Source organism: Phasianus colchicus, chromosome 40 (assembly GCF_987193195.1).
Source record: "Phasianus colchicus chromosome 40, bPhaCol1.hap1.1, whole genome shotgun sequence".
Classification (NCBI taxonomy): domain Eukaryota; kingdom Metazoa; phylum Chordata; class Aves; order Galliformes; family Phasianidae; genus Phasianus; species Phasianus colchicus.
In genome coordinates, this window is record NC_143475.1 from 1164818 (window position 1) to 1184618 (window position 19801).

The 19801-nt window shown below is 59.0% G+C and overlaps 1 protein-coding gene across 1 annotated transcript; it reads left to right on the forward strand.

Annotated features, from left to right (window-relative positions):
- Positions 1–1807: 1807 nt before the first annotated feature.
- Positions 1808–19097, forward strand: PRSS8 (serine protease 8). The gene is made up of 4 exons (XM_090130325.1): positions 1808–1847; positions 8902–9197; positions 13648–13814; positions 18711–19097. Exons 1-4 carry the CDS (start codon positions 1819–1821, stop codon positions 19095–19097), a joined length of 879 nt encoding a protein of 292 aa, XP_089986451.1. The 5' UTR covers positions 1808–1818.
- Positions 19098–19801: the final 704 nt, after the last annotated feature.

Sequence of the window (19801 nt, forward strand, 5' to 3'; positions counted from 1 at the left end):
ACCACCCTAGACTATGGAAGGGTCTCCAACCCCCCCCTATTTTTCCTTGCCCCCCCCCCATTTCCATGCACGACCCCATTGACCACCCACACTATGGGAGGGTCTCCAACCCCCCCCCATTTTTTCTTGCCCCCCCCCCCCAGTTCCATGCAGGACCCCTGTGAGCACCCACATCGTGGGGGGGGGGCTCCAACCCCCCCCTTGACTTCACCCCCCCCAATCCCCCCCCATTTCCATGCAGGACCCCACTGACCACCCACACTATGGAAGGGTCCACAACCCCCCCCCTATTTTTCCTTGCCCCCCCCCCCCCCCCCAGTGAGCACCCACATTATGGGAGGGTCTCCAACCCCCCCCATTATTTTTGCCCCCCCCCCCCCCATTTCCATGCAGGACCCCACTGACCACCCACACTATGGGAGGGTCCACAACCCCCCCATTATTTTTGCCCCCCCCCCATTTCCATGCAGGACCCCATTGACCACCCACCCTATGGGAGGGTCTCCAACCCCCCCCCTATTTTTCCTTGCCCCCCCCCCCCAGTTCCCTGTGGGACCCCTGTGAGCAGCCGCATTGTGGGGGGGTCCGGTGCCCGCGCCGGTCAGTGGCCGTGGCAGAGCAGCGTCTCGTTTCGGGGCCGCCACGTCTGCGGGGGGGCCCTCATCACCCCCCGCTGGATGCTCAGCGCCGCGCACTGCTTCCCCCCGTGAGTAAACACCCACCCTAAAGGGACAAGCGCACCCCAAAGCCACCCCAAAGAACCTAAAGCCACCCCAAAGGGTCCAAAGCCACCCCAAATCCCACCCCAAAGAGACCAAAGATCCCAAATCCCAAATCAAAGAGCCCAAATCCCACCCCAAAGACCCCAAAGCCACCCCAAATACCACCCCAAAGACCCCAAACCCACCCCAAAGAGCCCAAAGCCACCCCAAATCCCACCCCAAAGTGACCAAATCCACCCCAAATCCCACCCCAAAGTGACCAAATCCACCCCAAATCCCACCCCAAAGAGACCAAAGACCCCAAATCCCACCCCAAAGAGACCAAAGCCACCCCAAATCCCACCCCAAAGAGCACAAATCCACTCAAAGAACCCCCAAATCCCACCCCAAATCCACCCCAAAGAGACCAAAGACCCCAAATCCCACCCCAAAGAGCCCAAACCCACCCCAAAGAGCCCTCATCACCCCCCGCTGGATGCTCAGCGCCGCGCACTGCTTCCCCCCGTGAGTAAACACCCACCCTAAAGGGACAAGCGCACCCCAAAGCCACCCCAAAGAACCTAAAGCCACCCCAAAGGGTCCAAAGCCACCCCAAATCCCACCCCAAAGTGACCAAAAACCCCAAATCCCACCCCAAAGTGACCACATCCACCCCAAATCCCCCCAGATCCACCCCAAAGACACCCCAAATCCCACCCCAAAGAGACCAAATCCACCCCAAATTCCCCCAAATCCACCCCAAATTCCCCCAAATCCACCCCAAAGAGCCCAAATCCACCCCAAAACCACCCCAAAGAGCCCAAATCCACTCAAAGAACCCCCAAATCCCACCTCAAAGAGCCCAAATCCCACCCCAAAGAGCCCAAAGCCACCCCAAATGCCACCCCAAAGAGACCAAGGCCACCCCAAAGACCCCAAAGAGACCAAAACCACCCCAAATCCCACCCCAATGACCCCAAACCCACCCCAAAGAGACCAAATCCCACCCCAAAGAGCCCAAAGCCACCCCAAAGACCCCAAACCCACCCCAAAGACCCCATATGCCACCCCAAAGAGCCCAAACCCACCCCAAAGAGCCCTCATCACCCCCCGCTGGATGCTCAGCGCCGCGCACTGCTTCCCCCCGTGAGTAAACACCCACCCTAAAGGGACAAGCGCACCCCAAAGCCACCCCAAAGAACCTAAAGCCACCCCAAAGGGTCCAAAGCCACCCCAAATCCCACCCCAAAGAGACCAAAAGCCCCAAATCCCATCCCAAAGTGACCACATCCACACCAAATCCCACCCCAAAGTGACCACATCCCACCCCAAATCCCCCCAAATCCCCCCGCAAAGAGCCCAAACCCACCCCAAATCCCACCCCAAAGAGACCAAAGACCCCAAATCCCACCCCAGAGACCCCAAATCCACCCCAAATCCCACCTCCAAGGGCCCAAAGAGCCCAAATCCCACTCCAAAAACCCAAATCCTCCAAATCCCACCCCAAACCCACCCCAAATCCCCCCAAATCCCACCCCACAGACCCCCATCTCCCACCCAAAAGAGCCCAAATCCCACCCCAAAGACCCCAAACCCACCCCAAATGCCCCCCAAATCCCACCCCAAAGACCCCAAATCCACCCCAAATCCCCCCCAAATGACATCTGTCTGTCTGTCTGTCTGTCTTTCCCCCCCCCACCCCAAAAACCAGGGAGAACCCTCTGTCCGAATACCGGGTGACGCTGGGTGCCCTGCAGCTCCTCTCTCCCCCCCCCACCCCAAAGACCCCAAACCCACCCCAAATCCCCCCAAATCCAACCCCAAATCCCACCCCAAAGTGCCCAAACCCACCCCAAATCCCACCCCAAATCCCCCCAAGTCGCCCCCAAAGAGCCCAAATCCCACCCCAAAGACCCCAAGCCCACCCCAAATCCCACCCCAAAGACCCCAAATCCCCCCCAAATGACATCTGTCTGTCTGTCTGTCTGTCTTTCCCCCCCTCACACCCCCAAAAACCAGGAAGAACCCTCTGTCCGAATACCGGGTGACGCTGGGTGCCCTGCAGCTCCTCTCCCCCCCCCCCCACCCCAAATCCCACCCCAAATCCACCCCAAAGAACCCAAATGCCCCCAAATCCACCCTAAAGACCCCAAATCCCACCCCAAATCCACCCCAAAGAACCCAAATGCCCCCCAAATCCCACCCCAAAGAACCCAAATCCCACCCCAAAGAACCCAAAGCCACCCCAGATCCCATCCCAAAGACCCCAAATCCCACCCCAAATCCTCCCAAACCACCCCAAATCCCACCCCAAAGAGCCCAAAGCAACCCCAAATCCACCCCAAAGACCCCAAATCCCACCCCAAATCCCCCCAAATCCAACCCCAAATCCCACCCCAAAGACCCCAAACCCACCCCAAAGACCCCAAATCCACCCCAAATCCGCCCCAAAATGACATCTGTCTGTCTCTCTGTCTGTCTCTCTGTCTGTCTGTCTGTCTGTCTGTCTGTCTGTCCCCCACCCCACAACCAGGGAGAACCCTCTGTCCGAATACCGGGTGACGCTGGGTGCCCTGCAGCTTCTCTCCCCCCCCCACCCCAAAATCCCACCCCAAAGACCCCCAACCCACCCCAAATCCACCCCAAAGAACCCAAATCCCCCCCAAATCCACCCTAAAGACCCCAAATCCCACCCCAAAGACCCCAAACCCACCCCAAATCCCCCCAAATCCCACTCCAAAGAGCCCAAACCCATCCCAAATCCCACCCCAAAGACCCCAAATCCACCCCAAATCCCCCCCAAATGACATCTGTCTGTCTGTCTGTCTGTCCCCCACCCCACAACCAGGGAGAACCCTCTGTCTGAATACCGGGTGACGCTGGGTGCCCTGCAGCTCCTCTCCCCCCCCCACCCCAAAGACCCCAAATCCACCCTAAAGAACCCAAATCCCCCCCAAATGCACCCCAAAGACCCCAAATCCCACCCGAAATCCCCCCAAATCCAACCCCAAATCCCCCCCAAAGAGCCCAAACCCACCCCAAATCCCACACCAAAGACCCCAAATCCACCCCAAAGAGCCCAAAGCCACCCCAAATCCCACCCCAAAGACCCCAAATCCACCCCAAAGAGCCCAAAGCCACCCCAAATCCCACCCCAAAGACCCCAAATCCACTCAAAGAACCCCCAAATCCCACCCCAAAGAGCCAAAATCCCACCCCAAAGTGACCAAAGACCCTCAATCCCACCCCAAAGAGACCAAAGACCCCAAATCCCACCCCAAAGACCCCAAAGCCACCCCAAATCCCACCCCAAAGAGCCCAAACCCACCCCAAATCCCACCCCAAAGAGACCAAAGACCCCAAATCCCACCCCAAAGAGCCCAAATCCCACCCCCAATCCCCCCAAATCCACCCCAAAGAGTCCAAGGCCACCCCAAATCCACCCCAAAGAGACCGAAGCCACTCAAAGGACCCCCAAATCCCACCCCAAAGTGCGCAAATCAACCCCAAATCCCACCCCAAAGAACCCAAATCCCACCCCAAATCCCCCCAAATTCATCCCAAAGAGCCCAATGCCACCCCAAATCCACCCCAAATCCCACCCCAAAGACCCCCAACCCACCCCAAAGACCCCAAATCCCCCCCAAATGACATCTGTCTGTCTGTCTGTCTGTCTGTCTGTCCCCCACCCCACAACCAGGGAGAACCCTCTGTCCGAATGCCGGGTGACGCTGGGTGCCCTGCAGCTCCTCTCCCCCCCCACCCCAAAGAGCCCAAAGACCCCCAACCCACCCCAAATCCACCCCAAAGAACCCAAATCCCCCCCAAATGCACCCAAAGACCCCAAATCCCACCCCAAAGACCCCAAATCCACCCCAAAGAGCCCAAAGCCACCCCAAATCCAACCCCAAAGACCCCCAAATCCACTCAAAGAACCCCCAAATCCCACCCCAAAGAGCCAAAATCCCACCCCAAAGTGACCAAAGACCCTCAATCCCACCCCAAAGAGACCAAAGACCCCAAATCCCACCCCAAAGACCCCAAACCCACCCCAAATCCCCCCAAATCCCACTCCAAAGAGCCCAAACCCATCCCAAATCCCACCCCAAAGACCCCAAATCCACCCCAAATCCCCCCCCAAATGACATCTGTCTGTCTGTCTGTCTGTCCCCCACCCCACAACCAGGGAGAACCCTCTGTCCGAATACCGGGTGACGCTGGGTGCCCTGCAGCTCCTCTCCCCCCCCCACCCCAAAATCCCACCAAAATCCCACCCGAAAGACCCAAACCCCACCCCAAAGACCCCCAAATCCCACCCCAAAGACCCCAAACCCACCCGAAATCCACCCCAAAGAATCCAAATCCTCCCCAAATCCACCGTAAAGACCCCAAATCCCACCCCAAATCCCACCCCAAAGACCCCAAATCCACTCAAAGAACCCCCAAATCCCACCTCAAAGAGCCCAAATCCCACCCCAAATCCCACCCCAAATCCACTCAAAGAACCCCCAAATCCCACCCCAAAGAGCCAAATCCCACCCCAAATCCCCCCATATCCCATCCAAAAGACCCCAAATCCCACCCCAAAGACCCCAAATCCCTCCCAAATCCCCCCCCAAATGACATCTGTCTGTCTGTCTTTCCCCCCCCCCCACCCCACAACCAGGGAGAACCCTCTGTCCGAATACCGGGTGACGCTGGGTGCCCTGCAGCTCCTCTCCCCCCCCCCACCCCAAAATCTCACCCCAAAGACCCCAAACCCACACCAAATCCACCCCAAAGAACCCATACCCACCCCAAATCCCCCCAAATCCAACCCCAAATCCCACCCCAAAGGGCCCAAATCCCCTCAAATCCCACCCCAAAGACCCCAAACCCACCCCAAATCCCACCCCAAAGACCCCAAATCCACCCCAAATCCCACCCCAAAGAACCCATACCCACCCCAAATCCCCCCAAATCCAACCCCAAATCCCACCCCAAAGGGCCCAAATCCCCTCAAATCCCACCCCAAAGACCCCAAACCCACCCCAAAGAGCTCAAATCCACCCCAAAGACCCCAAACCCACCCCAAATCCCACCCCAAATCCTCCAAGTCGCCCCCAAAGAGCCCAAATCCCACCCCGAAGACCCCAAACCCACCCCAAATCCCACCCCAAAGACCCCAAACCCACCCCAAAGACCCCAAATCCGCCCCAAAATGACATCTGTCTGTCTGTCTGTCTGTCTTTCCCCCCCCCCCACCCCAAAAACCAGGGAGAACCCGCTGTCCGAATACCGGGTGACGCTGGGTGCCCTGCAGCTCCTCTCCCCCCCCCACCCCAAAGACCCCAAACCCACCCCAAATCCACCCCAAAGACCCCAAATCCCACCCGAAATCCCCTCAAATCCAACCCCAAATCCCCCCCAAATAGCCCAAACCCACCCCAAATCCCACCCCAAAGACCCCAAATCCACCCCAAAGAGCCCAAAGCCACCCCAAATCCCACCCCAAAGACCCCAAATCCACTCAAAGAACCTCCAAATCCCACCTCAAAGAGCCCAAATCCCACCCCAATGAGCCCAAAGCCACCCCAAATCCCCCCAAACCCACCCCAAAGAGACCAAAGACCCTAAATCCCACCCCAAAGTGACCACATTCCACCCCAAATCCCACCCCAAATCCCACCCCAAAGTGCCCAAACCCACCCCAAATCCCACCCCAAAGACCCCAAACCCACCCCAAAGAGCTCAAATCCACCCCAAAGACCCCAAACCCACCCCAAATCCCACCCCAAATCCCCCCAAGTTGCCCCCAAAGAGCCCAAATCCCACCCCAAAGACCCCAAACCCACCCCAAATGCCCCCCAAATCCCACCTCAAAGACCCCAATGACCCCAAATCCCACCCCAAATGACATCTGTCTGTCTGTCTGTCTGTCTGTCTGTCCCCCACCCCACAACCAGGGAGAACCCTCTGTCCGAATACCGGGTGACGCTGGGTGCCCTGCAGCTCCTCTCCCCCCCCCCACCCCAAAATCTCACCCCAAAGACCCCAAACCCACACCAAATCCACCCCAAAGAACCCATACCCACCCCAAATCCCCCCAAATCCAACCCCAAATCCCACCCCAAAGGGCCCAAATCCCCTCAAATCCCACCCCAAAGACCCCAAACCCACCCCAAAGAGCTCAAATCCACCCCAAAGACCCCAAACCCACCCCAAATCCCACCCCAAATCCTCCAAGTCGCCCCCAAAGAGCCCAAATCCCACCCCGAAGACCCCAAACCCACCCCAAATCCCACCCCAAAGACCCCAAACCCACCCCAAAGACCCCAAATCCGCCCCAAAATGACATCTGTCTGTCTGTCTGTCTGTCTGTCTGTCCCCCACCCCACAACCAGGGAGAACCCTCTGTCCGAATACCGGGTGACGCTGGGTGCCCTGCAGCTCCTCTCCCCCCCCCCCCCACCCCAAATCACACCCCAAAGACCCCAAACCCACCAAAATCCCACCCCAAAGACCCCCAAATCCCACCTCAAAGACCCCAAAGCCACCACAAAGAACCCAAAGCCACCCCAAATCCCACCCCAAAGACCCCAAATCCACCCCAAATCCCACCCCAAAGACCCCATACCCACCCCAAATCCCACCCCAAAGACCCCAAATCCACCCCAAATCCCACCCCAAAGACCCCAAACCCACCCCAAATCCACCCCAAAGAACCCAAATGCCCCCAAATCCACCCTAAAGACCCCAAATCCCACCCCAAAGAACCCAAAGCCACCCCAAATCCCACCCCAAAGAGCACAAATCCCACCCCAAAGTGCCCAAACCCACCCCAAATCCCACTCCAAAGAGCCCAAATCCCACCCTACAGACCCCCATATCCCACCCCATATCCCACCCCAAAGAGCCGAAATCCCACCCCAAATCCCCCCATATCCCACCCAAAAGACCCCAAATCCCCCCCCAAAGAGCCCAAACCCACCCCAAATCCCACCCCAAAGACCCCAAATCCCCCCCCAAATGACATCTGTCTGTCTGTCTGTCTGTCCCCCACCCCAAAAACCAGGGAGAACCCTCTGTCCGAATACCGGGTGACGCTGGGTGCCCTGCAGCTCCTCTCTCCCCCCCACCCCAAAGACCCCAAACCCACCCCAAATCCACCCCAAAGACCCCAAATCCCACCCGAAATCCCCTCAAATCCAACCCCAAATCCCCCCCAAATAGCCCAAACCCACCCCAAATCCCACCCCAAAGACCCCAAATCCACCCCAAAGAGCCCAAAGCCACCCCAAATCCCACCCCAAAGACCCCAAATCCACTCAAAGAACCCCCAAATCCCACCTCAAAGAGCCCAAATCCCACCCCAAATCCCACCCCAATGAGCCCAAAGCCACCCCAAATCCCCCCAAACCCACCCCAAAGAGACCAAATCCCCCCCCAAAGAGCCCAAACCCACCCCAAATCCCATCCCAAAGACCCCAAATCCCCCCAAATGCCACCCCAAAGAGCCCAAACCCACCCCAAATCCACCCTAAAGACCCCAAATCCCACCCCAAAGAGCCAAAATCCCCTCAAATCCCACCCCAAAGACCCCCATATCCCACCCCAAAGAGCTCAAATCCACCCCAAAGAGACCAAATCCCCCCACAGAGACCAAATCCCACCCCAAAGACCCCAAATCCGCCCCAAAATGACATCTGTCTGTCTGTCTGTCTGTCTGTCTGTCCCCCACCCCACAACCAGGGAGAACCCTCTGTCCGAATACCGGGTGACGCTGGGTGCCCTGCAGCTCCTCTCCCCCCCCCCACCCCAAAGAGCCCAAAGACCCCCAACCCACCCCAAATCCACCCCAAAGACCCCAAATCCCACCCGAAATCCCCCCAAATCCAACCCCAAATCCCACCCCAAAGACCCCAAATCCACCCCAAAGACCCCAAAGCCACCCCAAATCCCACCCCAAAGACCCCAAATCCACTCAAAGAACCCCCAAATCCCACCTCAAAGAGCCCAAATCCCACCCCAAATCCCACCCCAAATCCACTCAAAGAACCCCCAAATCCCACCCCAAAGAGCCGAAATCCCACCCCAAATCCCCCCATATCCCATCCAAAAGACCCCAAATCCCACCCCAAAGACCCCAAATCCCTCCCAAATCCCCCCCCAAATGACATCTGTCTGTCTGTCTTTCCCCCCCCCCCACCCCAAAAACCAGGGAGAACCCTCTGTCCGAATACCGGGTGACGCTGGGTGCCCTGCAGCTCCTCTCCCCCCCCCCCGACGCTCAGATCCTTCGGGTTCTTCAGGTCGTCCCCCATCCTTCCTACAGCCCCGAAGGGGAGCTGGGGGGGTCTGGGGGGGTCGGGGGGGGGGACCTGGTTTTGGTTTTCCTCGACCCCCCCGTCACCCCAAGTCGAACCGTGCGCCCCGTCTGCCTCCCTGCGCCCGGCCTCCGCTTCCCCCCCGGCACCAACTGCACCGTCACCGGGTGGGGGGACGTCAGGAGCGACGGTGGGTGGCAAAGGGGGGGGGGGGGCACTTTGGGGACAGTTTGGGGACAGTTTGGGGACATGGTGGGGTCAGCAGTGTCATGATTCTATGGGATCTGAGGGGTTGGGGACACTTTGGGGAAAGTTTGGGGACATTATGGGGTCATTATTGTCATAATCCTATGGGATGGGGGGGCTGGGGACACTTTGGGGACAGTGTGGGGACAGCATGGGGTCATCATTGTTATCATTCTGTGGGAGCTGGGGGGGTTGGGGACACTTTGGGGACACTTTGGGGCAGCATGGGGACACAACTGTCATCATCCTATGGGATGGGGGGTTGGGGACACTTTGGGGACAGTTTGGGGACAGTTTGGGAACATGGTGGGGTCAGCAGTGTCATGATCCTATTGGATGGGGGGGTTGGGGACAGTTTGGGGACAGTTTGGGGACACTTTGGGGGCATTATGGGGGCATTATTGTTATCATTCTGTGGGAGCTGGGGGGGTTGGGGACACTTTGGGGACACTTTGGGGACATGGTGGGGTCAGCAGTGTCATGATTCTATGGGATCTGGGGGGTTGGGGACACTTTGGGGACACTTCTTTGGGGACACTTTGGGGGGGTTGGGGACACTTTGGGGACACTTTGGGGACAGTTTGGGGACAGTTTGGGAACATGGTGGGGTCAGCAGTGTCATGATCCTATTGGATGGGGGGGTTGGGGACAGTTTGGGGACAGTTTGGGGACACTTTGGGGACAGCATGGGGACACAACTGTCATCATCCTATGGGATGGGGGGTTGGGGACAGTTTGGGGACAGTTTGGGGACAGTTTGGGGACAGCATGGGGACAGTTTGGGGACATTATGGGGTCATTATTGTCATAATCCTATGGGATGGGGGGGCTGGGGACACTTTGGGGACACTTTGGGGACACTTTGGGGACACAACTGTCATCTTCCTATGGGATGGGGGTTTGGGGACACTTTGGGGACAGTTTGGGGACAGTTTGGGGACACTTTGGGGACAGTTTGGGGTCATTATGGGGTCATTATTGTCATAATCCTATGGGATCTGGGGGGGTTGGGGACACTTTGGGGACACTTTGGGGACAGTTTGGGGACAGTTTGGGGACATGGTGGGGTCAGCAGTGTCATGATCCTATGGGATGGGGGGGCTGGGGACACTTTGGGGACACTTTGGGGACAGTTTGGGGACATGGTGGAATCAGCAGTGTCATGATTCTATGGGATCTGAGGGGTTGGGGACACTTTGGGGACACTTTGGGGACAGCATGGGGACACAACTGTCATCATCCTATGGGATGGGGGTTTGGGGACACTTTGGGGACACTTTGGGACAGTTTGGGGACATTATGGGGTCATTATTGTCATAATCCTATGGGATCTGGGGGGGTTGGGGACACTTTGGGGACACTTTGGGGACACTTTGGGGACACAACTGTCATCATCCTATGGGATGGGGGTTTGGGGACACTTTGGGGACACTTTGGGGACAGCATGGGGACAGTTTGGGGTCATTATGGGGTCATTATTGTCATAATCCTATGGTATGGGGGCTGGGGACACTTTGGGGACACTTTGGGGACAGCATGGGGTCATCATTGTTATCATTCTGTGGGATCTGGGGGGGTTGGGGACACTTTGGGGACAGTTTGGGAACACTTTGGGGACACTTTGGGGACATGGTGGGGTCAGCAGTGTCATGATTCTATGGGATCTGGGGGGGTTTGGGGACACTTTGGGGACAGTTTGGGGACACTTTGGGGACAGTTTGGGGACATTATGGGGTCATTATTGTCATAATCCTATGGGATGGGGGGGTTGGGGACACTTTGGGGACACTTTGGGGACACTTTGGGGACAGCATGGGGACACAACTGTCATCATCCTATGGGATGGGGGGGTTGGGGACACTTTGGGGACACTTTGGGACACTTTGGGGACATTATGGGGTCATTATTGTCATAATCCTATGGGATCTGGGGGGGTTGGGGACACTTTGGGGACACTTTGGGGACATGGTGGGGTCAGCAGTGTCATGATTCTATGGGATCTGGGGGGTTGGGGACACTTTGGGGACACTTTGGGGACACTTTGGGGACACAACTGCCATCATCCTATGGGATGGGGGTTTGGGGACACTTTGGGGACACTTTGGGGACACTTTGGGGACAATTTGGGGACACTTTGGGGACACTTTGGGGACACTTTGGGGACATCACTGTTATCCTATGGGACCTGGGGGAGTTGGGGACACCGTGGGGACCCCCATCATTAATTAATCACCCCCTCATTAACCACCCGCCTCCTCATTAACTAATTACCCCCGATCCATTAATTACTCCCCCCCACCCCCCGCAGCATCTCCAGCTCCTCATTACCTAATTACTAAAGACTCATTAATTACCCCAGGCCAGCTGCCCCCCCCCAAGTCCCTTCAGCATCTCCACCTGCCTCATTACCTAATTACCCCCCCTCATTACCCAATTACCCCCACTCATTAATTACCTGCTGCCTCCCCAACCCCCGCAGCATCTCCACCTCCCTCATTACCTAATTAATTACTAAAGACTCATTAATTGCCCCAGGCCCGCTGCCCCCCCCCAACCCCCGCAGCATCTCCACCTCCCTCATTACCTAATTACCAAGGACTCATTAATTACCCCAGGCTGGCTTCCCCCCCACACCCCCCGCAGCATCTCCACCTCCCTCATTACCTAATTACCCCCACTCATTACCTAATTACCCCCATTCATTAATTACCTGCTGCCCCCGCAGCATCTCCAGCTCCTCATTACCTAATTACTAAAGACTCATTAATTGCCCCAGGCCCGCTGCCCCCCCCCAACCCCCGCAGCATCTCCACCTCCCTCATTACCTAATTACCAAGGACTCATTAATTACCCCAGGCTGGCTGCCCCCCCCCCACCCCCGCAGCATTTCCAGCTCCTCATTACCTAATTACCCCCCCTCATTACCCAATTACCCCCACTCATTAATTACCTGCTGCCTCCCCAACCCCCTGCAGCATCTCCAGCTCCTCATTACCTAATTACCAACGACTCATTAATTACCCCAGGCTGGCTGCCCCCCCCCCACCCCCGCAGCATCTCCAGCTCCTCATTACCTAATTACCCCCCCTCATTACCCAATTACCCCCACTCATTAATTACCTGCTGCCTCCCCAAGCCCCGCAGCATCTCCAGCTCCTCATTACCTAATTACCCCCCCTCATTACCTAATTACCAAGGACTCATTAATTACCCCAGGCCCGCTGCCCCCCCCACCCCCTGCACCATCTCCGGCTCCTCATTACCTAATTACTAAAGACTCATTAATTACCCCAGGCCCGCTGCCCCCCCCAAGTCCCTTCAGCATCTCCAGCTCCTCATTACCTAATTACTAAAGACTCATTAATTACCCCAGGCCCGCTGCCCCTCCCCAAGTCCCTTCAGCATCTCCAGCCCCTCATTACCTAATTACTAAAGACTCATTAATTGCCCCAGGCCCGCTGCCCCCCCCCAAGTCCCTTCAGCATCTCCACCTCCCTCATTACCTAATTACCCCCCCTCATTACCCAATTACCCCCACTCATTAATTACCTGCTGCCTCCCCCAACCCCCTTCAGCATCTCCACCTCCCTCATTACCTAATTACCCCCATTCATTACCTAATTACCCCCATTCATTAATTACCTGCTGCCCCCCCCCCAGCCCCCGCAGCATCTCCACCTCCCTCATTACCTAATTAATTACTAAAGACTCATTAATTACCCCAGGCTGGCTTCCCCCCCCCACCCCCCCGCAGCACCTCCACCTCCCTCATTACCTAATTACTAAAGACTCATTAATTACCCCAGGCCCGCTCCCCCCCCACCCCCCTTCAGCACCTCCAGCTCCTCATTACCTAATTACCGCCCCTCATTACCTAATTACCCCCACTCATTAATTACCCCAGGCTGGCTTCCCCCCCCCAACCCCCCGCAGCATCTCCACCTCCCTCATTACCTAATTACTAAAGACTCATTAATTACCCCAGGCCCGCTGCCCCCCCAAGTCCCTTCAGCATCTCCACCTCCCTCATTACCTAATTAATTACTAAAGACTCATTAATTGCCCCAGGCCTGCTGCCCCCCCCCAACCCCCTCCAGCATCTCCACCTCCCTCATTACCTAATTAATTACTAAAGACTCATTAATTGCCCCAGTCCCGCTGCCCCCCCCAAGTCCCTTCAGCATCTCCACCTCCCTCATTACCTAATTACTAACGACTCATTAATTACCCCAGGCCCGCTGCCCCCCCCAAGTCCCTTCAGCATCTCCACCTCCCTCATTACCTAATTACTAAAGACTCATTAATTACCCCAGGCCCGCTGCCCCCCCCCAAGTCCCTTCAGCAGCTCCACCTCCCTCATTACCTAATTACTAAAGACTCATTAATTACCCCAGGCCCGCTGCCCCCCCCCAAGTCCCTTCAGCAGCTCCACGTCCCGCTGCTGCCGCGCCGCCGCTGCCGCTGCCTTTACTCCGCCGCGGTGGGAGATGAGGATCCGGCCGTGCCGGCGCCCGACACCGTTTGTGCCGGGCATCTGAGCGGGGGGCGGGACGCCTGCCAGGTGGGGACCTGCTGTCACCTCGTGTCACCTCGTGTCACCTCGTGTCACCTGCTGTCACCTCCGTGTCACCTTGTGTCACCTCAGTGTCACCTGCTGTCACCTCGTGTCACCTCGTGTCACCTCGTGTCACCTCGTGTCACCTGCTGTCACCTGCTGTCACCTCGTGTCACCTGCTGTCACCTGCTGCCACTGCTGTCACCTCGTGTCACCTGCTGTCACCTCGTGTCACCTGCTGTCACTGCTGTCACCTCGTGTCACCTCGTGTCACCTCGTGTCACCTCGTGTCACCTCAGTGTCACCTGCTGTCACCTCGTGTCACCTCGTGTCACCTCAGTGTCACCTGGTGTCACCTGGTGTCACCTCCCTGCTGTCACCTCGTGTCACCTCGTGTCACCTGCTGTCACCTCGTCTCACCTCGTGTCACCTGCTGTCACCTCGTGTCGCCTCGTGTCACCTCGTGTCACCTGCTGTCACCTCGTGTCACCTCGTGTCACCTCCTTGTCACCTCCCCTGTCACCTCCGTGTCACCTCGTGTCACCTCGTGTCACCTCGTGTCACCTGCTGTCACCTCGTGTCGCCTCGTGTCACCTCGTGTCACCTCGTGTCACCTCGTGTCACCTGCTGTCACCTCGTGTCACCTCGTGTCACCTCCTTGTCACCTCCCCTGTCACCTCCGTGTCACCTCGTGTCACCTGCTGTCACCTCGTGTCACCTCGTGTCACCTCTGTCACCTCAGTGTCACCTCGTGTCACCTGCTGTGTCACCTCCGTGTCACCTGCTGTCACCTGCTGTGTCACCTCGTGTCACCTCGTGTCACCTGCTGGCACCTCGTGTCACCTCGTGTCACCTCCATGTCACCTCCGTGTCACCTCGTGTCACCTGCTGTCACCTCGTGTCACCTCCATGTCACCTCGTGTCACCTCGTGTCACCTCGTGTCACCTCGTGTCACCTGCTGTCACCTGCTGTCACCTGCTGCCACTGCTGTCACCTCGTGTCACCTCCCCTGTCACCTCAGTGTCACCTCCGTGTCACCTGCTGTCACCTCCTGTCACCTCCTGTGTCACCTGCTGTCACCTCTGGTGTCACCTCCGTGTCACCTGCTGTCACCTCCCTGCTGTCACCTCCATGTCACCTCCCCTGTCACCTCTGTGTCACCTGCTGTCACCTGCTGTCACCTCCGTGTCACCTCGTGTCACCTCGTGTCACCTGCTGTCACCTCTGTGTCACCTCGTGTCACCTGCTGTCACCTCGTGTCACCTCGTGTCACCTCGTGTCACCTGCTGTGTCACCTCGTGTCACCTCCCCTGTCACCTTCCTCCAATGACACCTCCCTGCTGTCATCTGATGTCACCTCCCTGCTGTCACCTCCCTGCTGTCACCTCCGTGTCACCTGCTGTGTCACCTCGTGTCACCTCGTGTCACCTGCTGTCACCTCGTGTCACCTCGTGTCACCTCGTGTCACCTCGTGTCACCTGCTGTGTCACCTGCTGTCACCTCGTGTCACCTCGTGTCACCTCGTGTCACCTCGTGTCACCTGCTGTCACCTCCGTGTCACCTCGTGTCACCTCGTGTCACCTCAGTGTCACCTGGTGTCACCTGGTGTCACCCCCCTGCTGTCACCTCGTGTCACCTGCTGTCACCTCGTGTCACCTCCCTGCTGTCACCTCCGTGTCACCTGCTGTCACCTCCCCTGTCACCTCAGTGTCACCTCGTGTCACCTCGTGTCACCTGCTGTGTCACCTCGTGTCACCTGCTGTGTCACCTGCTGTCACCTCTGGTGTCACCTCCGTGTCACCTGCTGTCACCTCCCTGCTGTCACCTCCGTGTCACCTGCTGTCACCTCGTGTCACCTCCGTGTCACCTGCTGCCACCTCGTGTCACCTCGTGTCACCTCCCCTGTCACCTCCGTGTCACCTCGTGTCACCTCGTGTCACCTGCTGCCACCTCGTGTCACCTGCTGTCACCTCGTGTCACCTCGTGTCACCTCGTGTCACCTGCTGCCACCTCGTGTCACCTGCTGTGTCACCTCCTTGTCACCTCCCTGCTGTCACCTCCCTGCTGTCACCTCCCTGCTGTCACCTGCTGTCACCTCCCCTGTCACCTCAGTGTCACCTGGTGTCACCTCCACTGTCACCTCATGTCACCTTCCTCCAATGTCACCTCCCTGCTGTCACCTCCTGTGTCACCTCCCATGTCACCTGCTGTCACCTCTGGTGTCACCTCCCTGCTGTCAGCTCCAGTGTCACCTCCCTGCTGTCATCTGCTGTCACCTCCCTGCTGTCACCTCCTGTGTCACCTGCTGTCACCTCTGGTGTCACCTCCGGTGTCACCTCCCTGCTGTCACCTCCATGTCACCTCCAGTGTCACCTCCCTGCTGTCACCTCCGTGTCACCTCAGTGTCACCTACTGTCACCTCCAGTGTCACCTCCCTGCTGTCACCTCCCTCCTGTCACCTCCATTGTCACCTCTGGTGTCACCTTCCTGCCGTCATCTCCTGTCACCTCCAATGTCACCTGTAATGGCACCTCCCTGCTGTCACCTCCAATGGCACCTCTGCTGTCACCTCCCTGCTGTCACCTCCCTGCTGTCACCTCCAATGGCACCTCTGCTGTCACCTCCGCTGTCACCTCCTGTCCCCTCCGATGGCATCTCAGATGTCACCTCCCTGCTCTCATCTCCCTGCTGTCACCTCCTGTGTCCTCCACCCCCCAAAGTCCTCCATGCCCCCAATGCCCCCCACGTCCCCAAAGTCCTCCAAGTCCCCCATCACCCCCCAAGTCCCCAAAGTCCCCCCTCCAACCTCTCCAACACCCCCAAAGCCCCCCATGTCCCCACATCCCCATCCCCCCCCCAAAGCCCCCCATGCCCCCCATGTCCCCAATGTCCTCCATGCCCCCAAAGCCCCCCATGTCCCCACATCCCCACCACCCCCAAGTCCTCCATGCCCCCCATGTCCCCAAAGTCCTCCATGCCCCCCATGTCCCCACATCCCCACCACCCCCCCAAGTCCTCCATGCCCCCCATGTCCCCACATCCCCACCACCCCCAATGCCCCCCATGTCCCCACATCCCCATCACCCTCCCCAAGCCCCCCATCACCTCCCCAACACCCCCAAAGCCCCCCATGTCCCCACATCCCCATCACCCCCCCAAAGCCCCCAATGCCCCCCATGTCCCCAAAGTCCTCCATGCCCCCAAAGCCCCCCATGTCCCCACATCCCCATCACCCCCCCAATGTCCCCACATCCCCAAGCCCCCCATCACCCCCCATCACCCCCCCCACCCCCCACCCTCCCCCCTTAACCCCCCCCCCTTGTCCCCGCAGGGCGATGTCCCCACATCCCCATCACCCCCCCAAAGCCCCCCATGTCCCCCATGTCCCCACCACCCCCCAAGTCCTCCATGTCCCCCCTCCCAACCTCTCCAACACCCCCAAAGCCCCCCATGTCCCCACATCCCCATCATCCCCCCAAAGTCCCCCCATGCCCCCCATGTCCCCAAAGTCCTCCATGCCCCCCATGTCCCCAAAGTCCTCCATGCCCCCAAAGCCCCCCATGTCCCCACATCCCCATCACCCCCCAAAGCCCCCCATGTCCCCACATCCCCATCACCCCCCAAAGTCCCCCATGCCCCCCATGTCCCCAAAGCCCCCAATGCCCCCCACGTCCCCAAAGTCCTCCATGCCCCCAAAGCCCCCCATGTCCCCACATCCCCATCACCCCCCCAAAGCCCCCATGTCCCCACATCCCCATCACTCCCCCAAAGTCCCCCATGCCCCCCACATCCCCACCACCCCCAATGCCCCCCATATCCCCACATCCCCATCACCCCCCCAAAGCCCCCCATGTCCCCATCACCCCCCAAAGCCCCCCATGTCCCCCATGTCCCCATCACCCCCCAAAGTCCCCCATGCCCCCCATGTCCCCAAAGCCCCCAATGCCCCCCATGTCCCCAAAGTCCTCCATGCCCCCAATGCCCCCCATGTCCCCACATCCCCATCACCCCCCCAATAGTCCTCCATGCCCCCCATGTCCCCAAAGTCCTCCATGCCCCCATAGCCCCCCATGTCCCCACATCCCCATCACCCGCCCAATGTCCCCACATCCCCAAGCCCCCCATCACCCCCCATCACCCCCCATCACCCCCCCCACCCCCCCCCCTTAACCCCCCCACATGTCCCCACAGGGCGATGTCCCCACATCCCCATCACCCCCCCAACACCCCCAAAGTCCTCCATGTCCCCACATCCCCATCACCCCCCCAAAGCCCCCAATGCCCCCCACATCCCCAAAGTCCTCCATGCCCCCCATGTCCCCAAAGTCCTCCATGCCCCCAAAGCCCCCCATGTCCCCACATCCCCATCACCCCCCCAAAGTCCCCCAATGCCCCCCACGTCCCCAAAGTCCTCCAAGCCCCCCATCACCCCCCAAAGCCCCCCACCCTTCCCCCTTAACCTCTCCAACACCCCCAAAGCCCCCCATATCCCCACATCCCCATCACCCCCCCAATGTCCCCGCATCCCCAAGCCCCCCATCACCCCCCAACCCTCCCCCCACCCCCCACCCCCGCCCCTTAACCCCCCCTCTTGTCCCCGCAGGGCGATGTCCCCACATCCCCATCACCCCCCCAAAGCCCCCCATGTCCCCCATGTCCCCAAAGCCCCCAAAGCCCCCCATGTCCCTAAAGTCCTCCATGCCCCCAAAGCCCCCCATGTCCCCAAGTCCTCCATGCCCCCAAAGCCCCCCATGTCCCCACATCCCCATCACCCCCCAAAGACCCCCATGTCCCCACATCCCCATCACCACCCCAATGTCCCCACATCCCCAAGCCCCCTATCACCCCCCCCACCCCCCCCCTTAACCCCCCTCTTTAACCCCCCCCCCTTGTCCCCTCAGGGCGATTCCGGGGGTCCCCTCTCCTGCCTGGTCGGTGACGTCTGGCTCCTCGCCGGCATCGTCAGCTGGGGTGAATCCTGCGGTTTACCCGGCCGCCCCGGCGTTTACACCAGCATGGCTGCTCACACCTCTTGGATCTCAACCCTCGTCCCCGACGCTCCTCTCCGTCACCCGGACCTCGGCTTCGTCCCCGAGGATGAGGACGATGGCAGCCCCTGCACCCGGGAAGAGGAGGAAGGAGGAGGGATGTGGGTTCGACCTTTGCCACCCGTCGGGACGACGGACGGAAGCGACGGCGTCGGGGTTTCGGTGGCGGTGATGGTGGTGGTGGTGGTGGTGGTGGGGTGGTGGGGGGGTGGTGGGGGGGTGGTGGTGGTGGTGGGGTGATGGGGTGGGGGGTGGGGAGGGGAAGAAGGGGGGTGGGAGGTTTGAATCTGGTAGTTTGGGTGGGGGGCGGCTGGCGGGGATGGAGCTGGGACTCAGATTTTGGCAGCCATGGGGGATGGTGGCACCCGAGAGTGGATCAAGGACTCAGATTTTGGCACCCATGGGGGATGGTGGCACCCAGGAATGGATCCAGAATCCAGATTTTGGCACCCATGGGGGATGGTGGCACCCAAGAGTGGATCAAGGACCCAAATTCTGGCACTGGGAGCCCAAATTTTGGCACCCATGGGGGATGGTGGCACCCAACACCGGATCCAGGACTCAGATTTTGGCACCCATGGTGGATGGTGGCACTCAAGAATGGATCCAGGACCCAGATTTTGGCACTGGGAACCCAAATTTTGGCACCCATGGGGGATGGTGGCACCCAAGAGCGGATCCAGGACTCAGATTTTGGCACCCATGGGGGATGGTGGCACCAAACAGTGGACCAAGGACCCAAATTGTGGCACTGGGAGCCCAAACTTTGGCACCCATGGTGGATGGTGGCACCCAAGAGTGGATCCAGGACTCAGATTTTGGCACCCATGGGGGATGGTGGCACCCAACAGTGGATCAAGGACCCAAATTGTGGCACTGGGAACCCAGATTTTGGCACCCATGGTGGATGGTGGCACTCAAGAATGGACCCAGGACCCAGATTT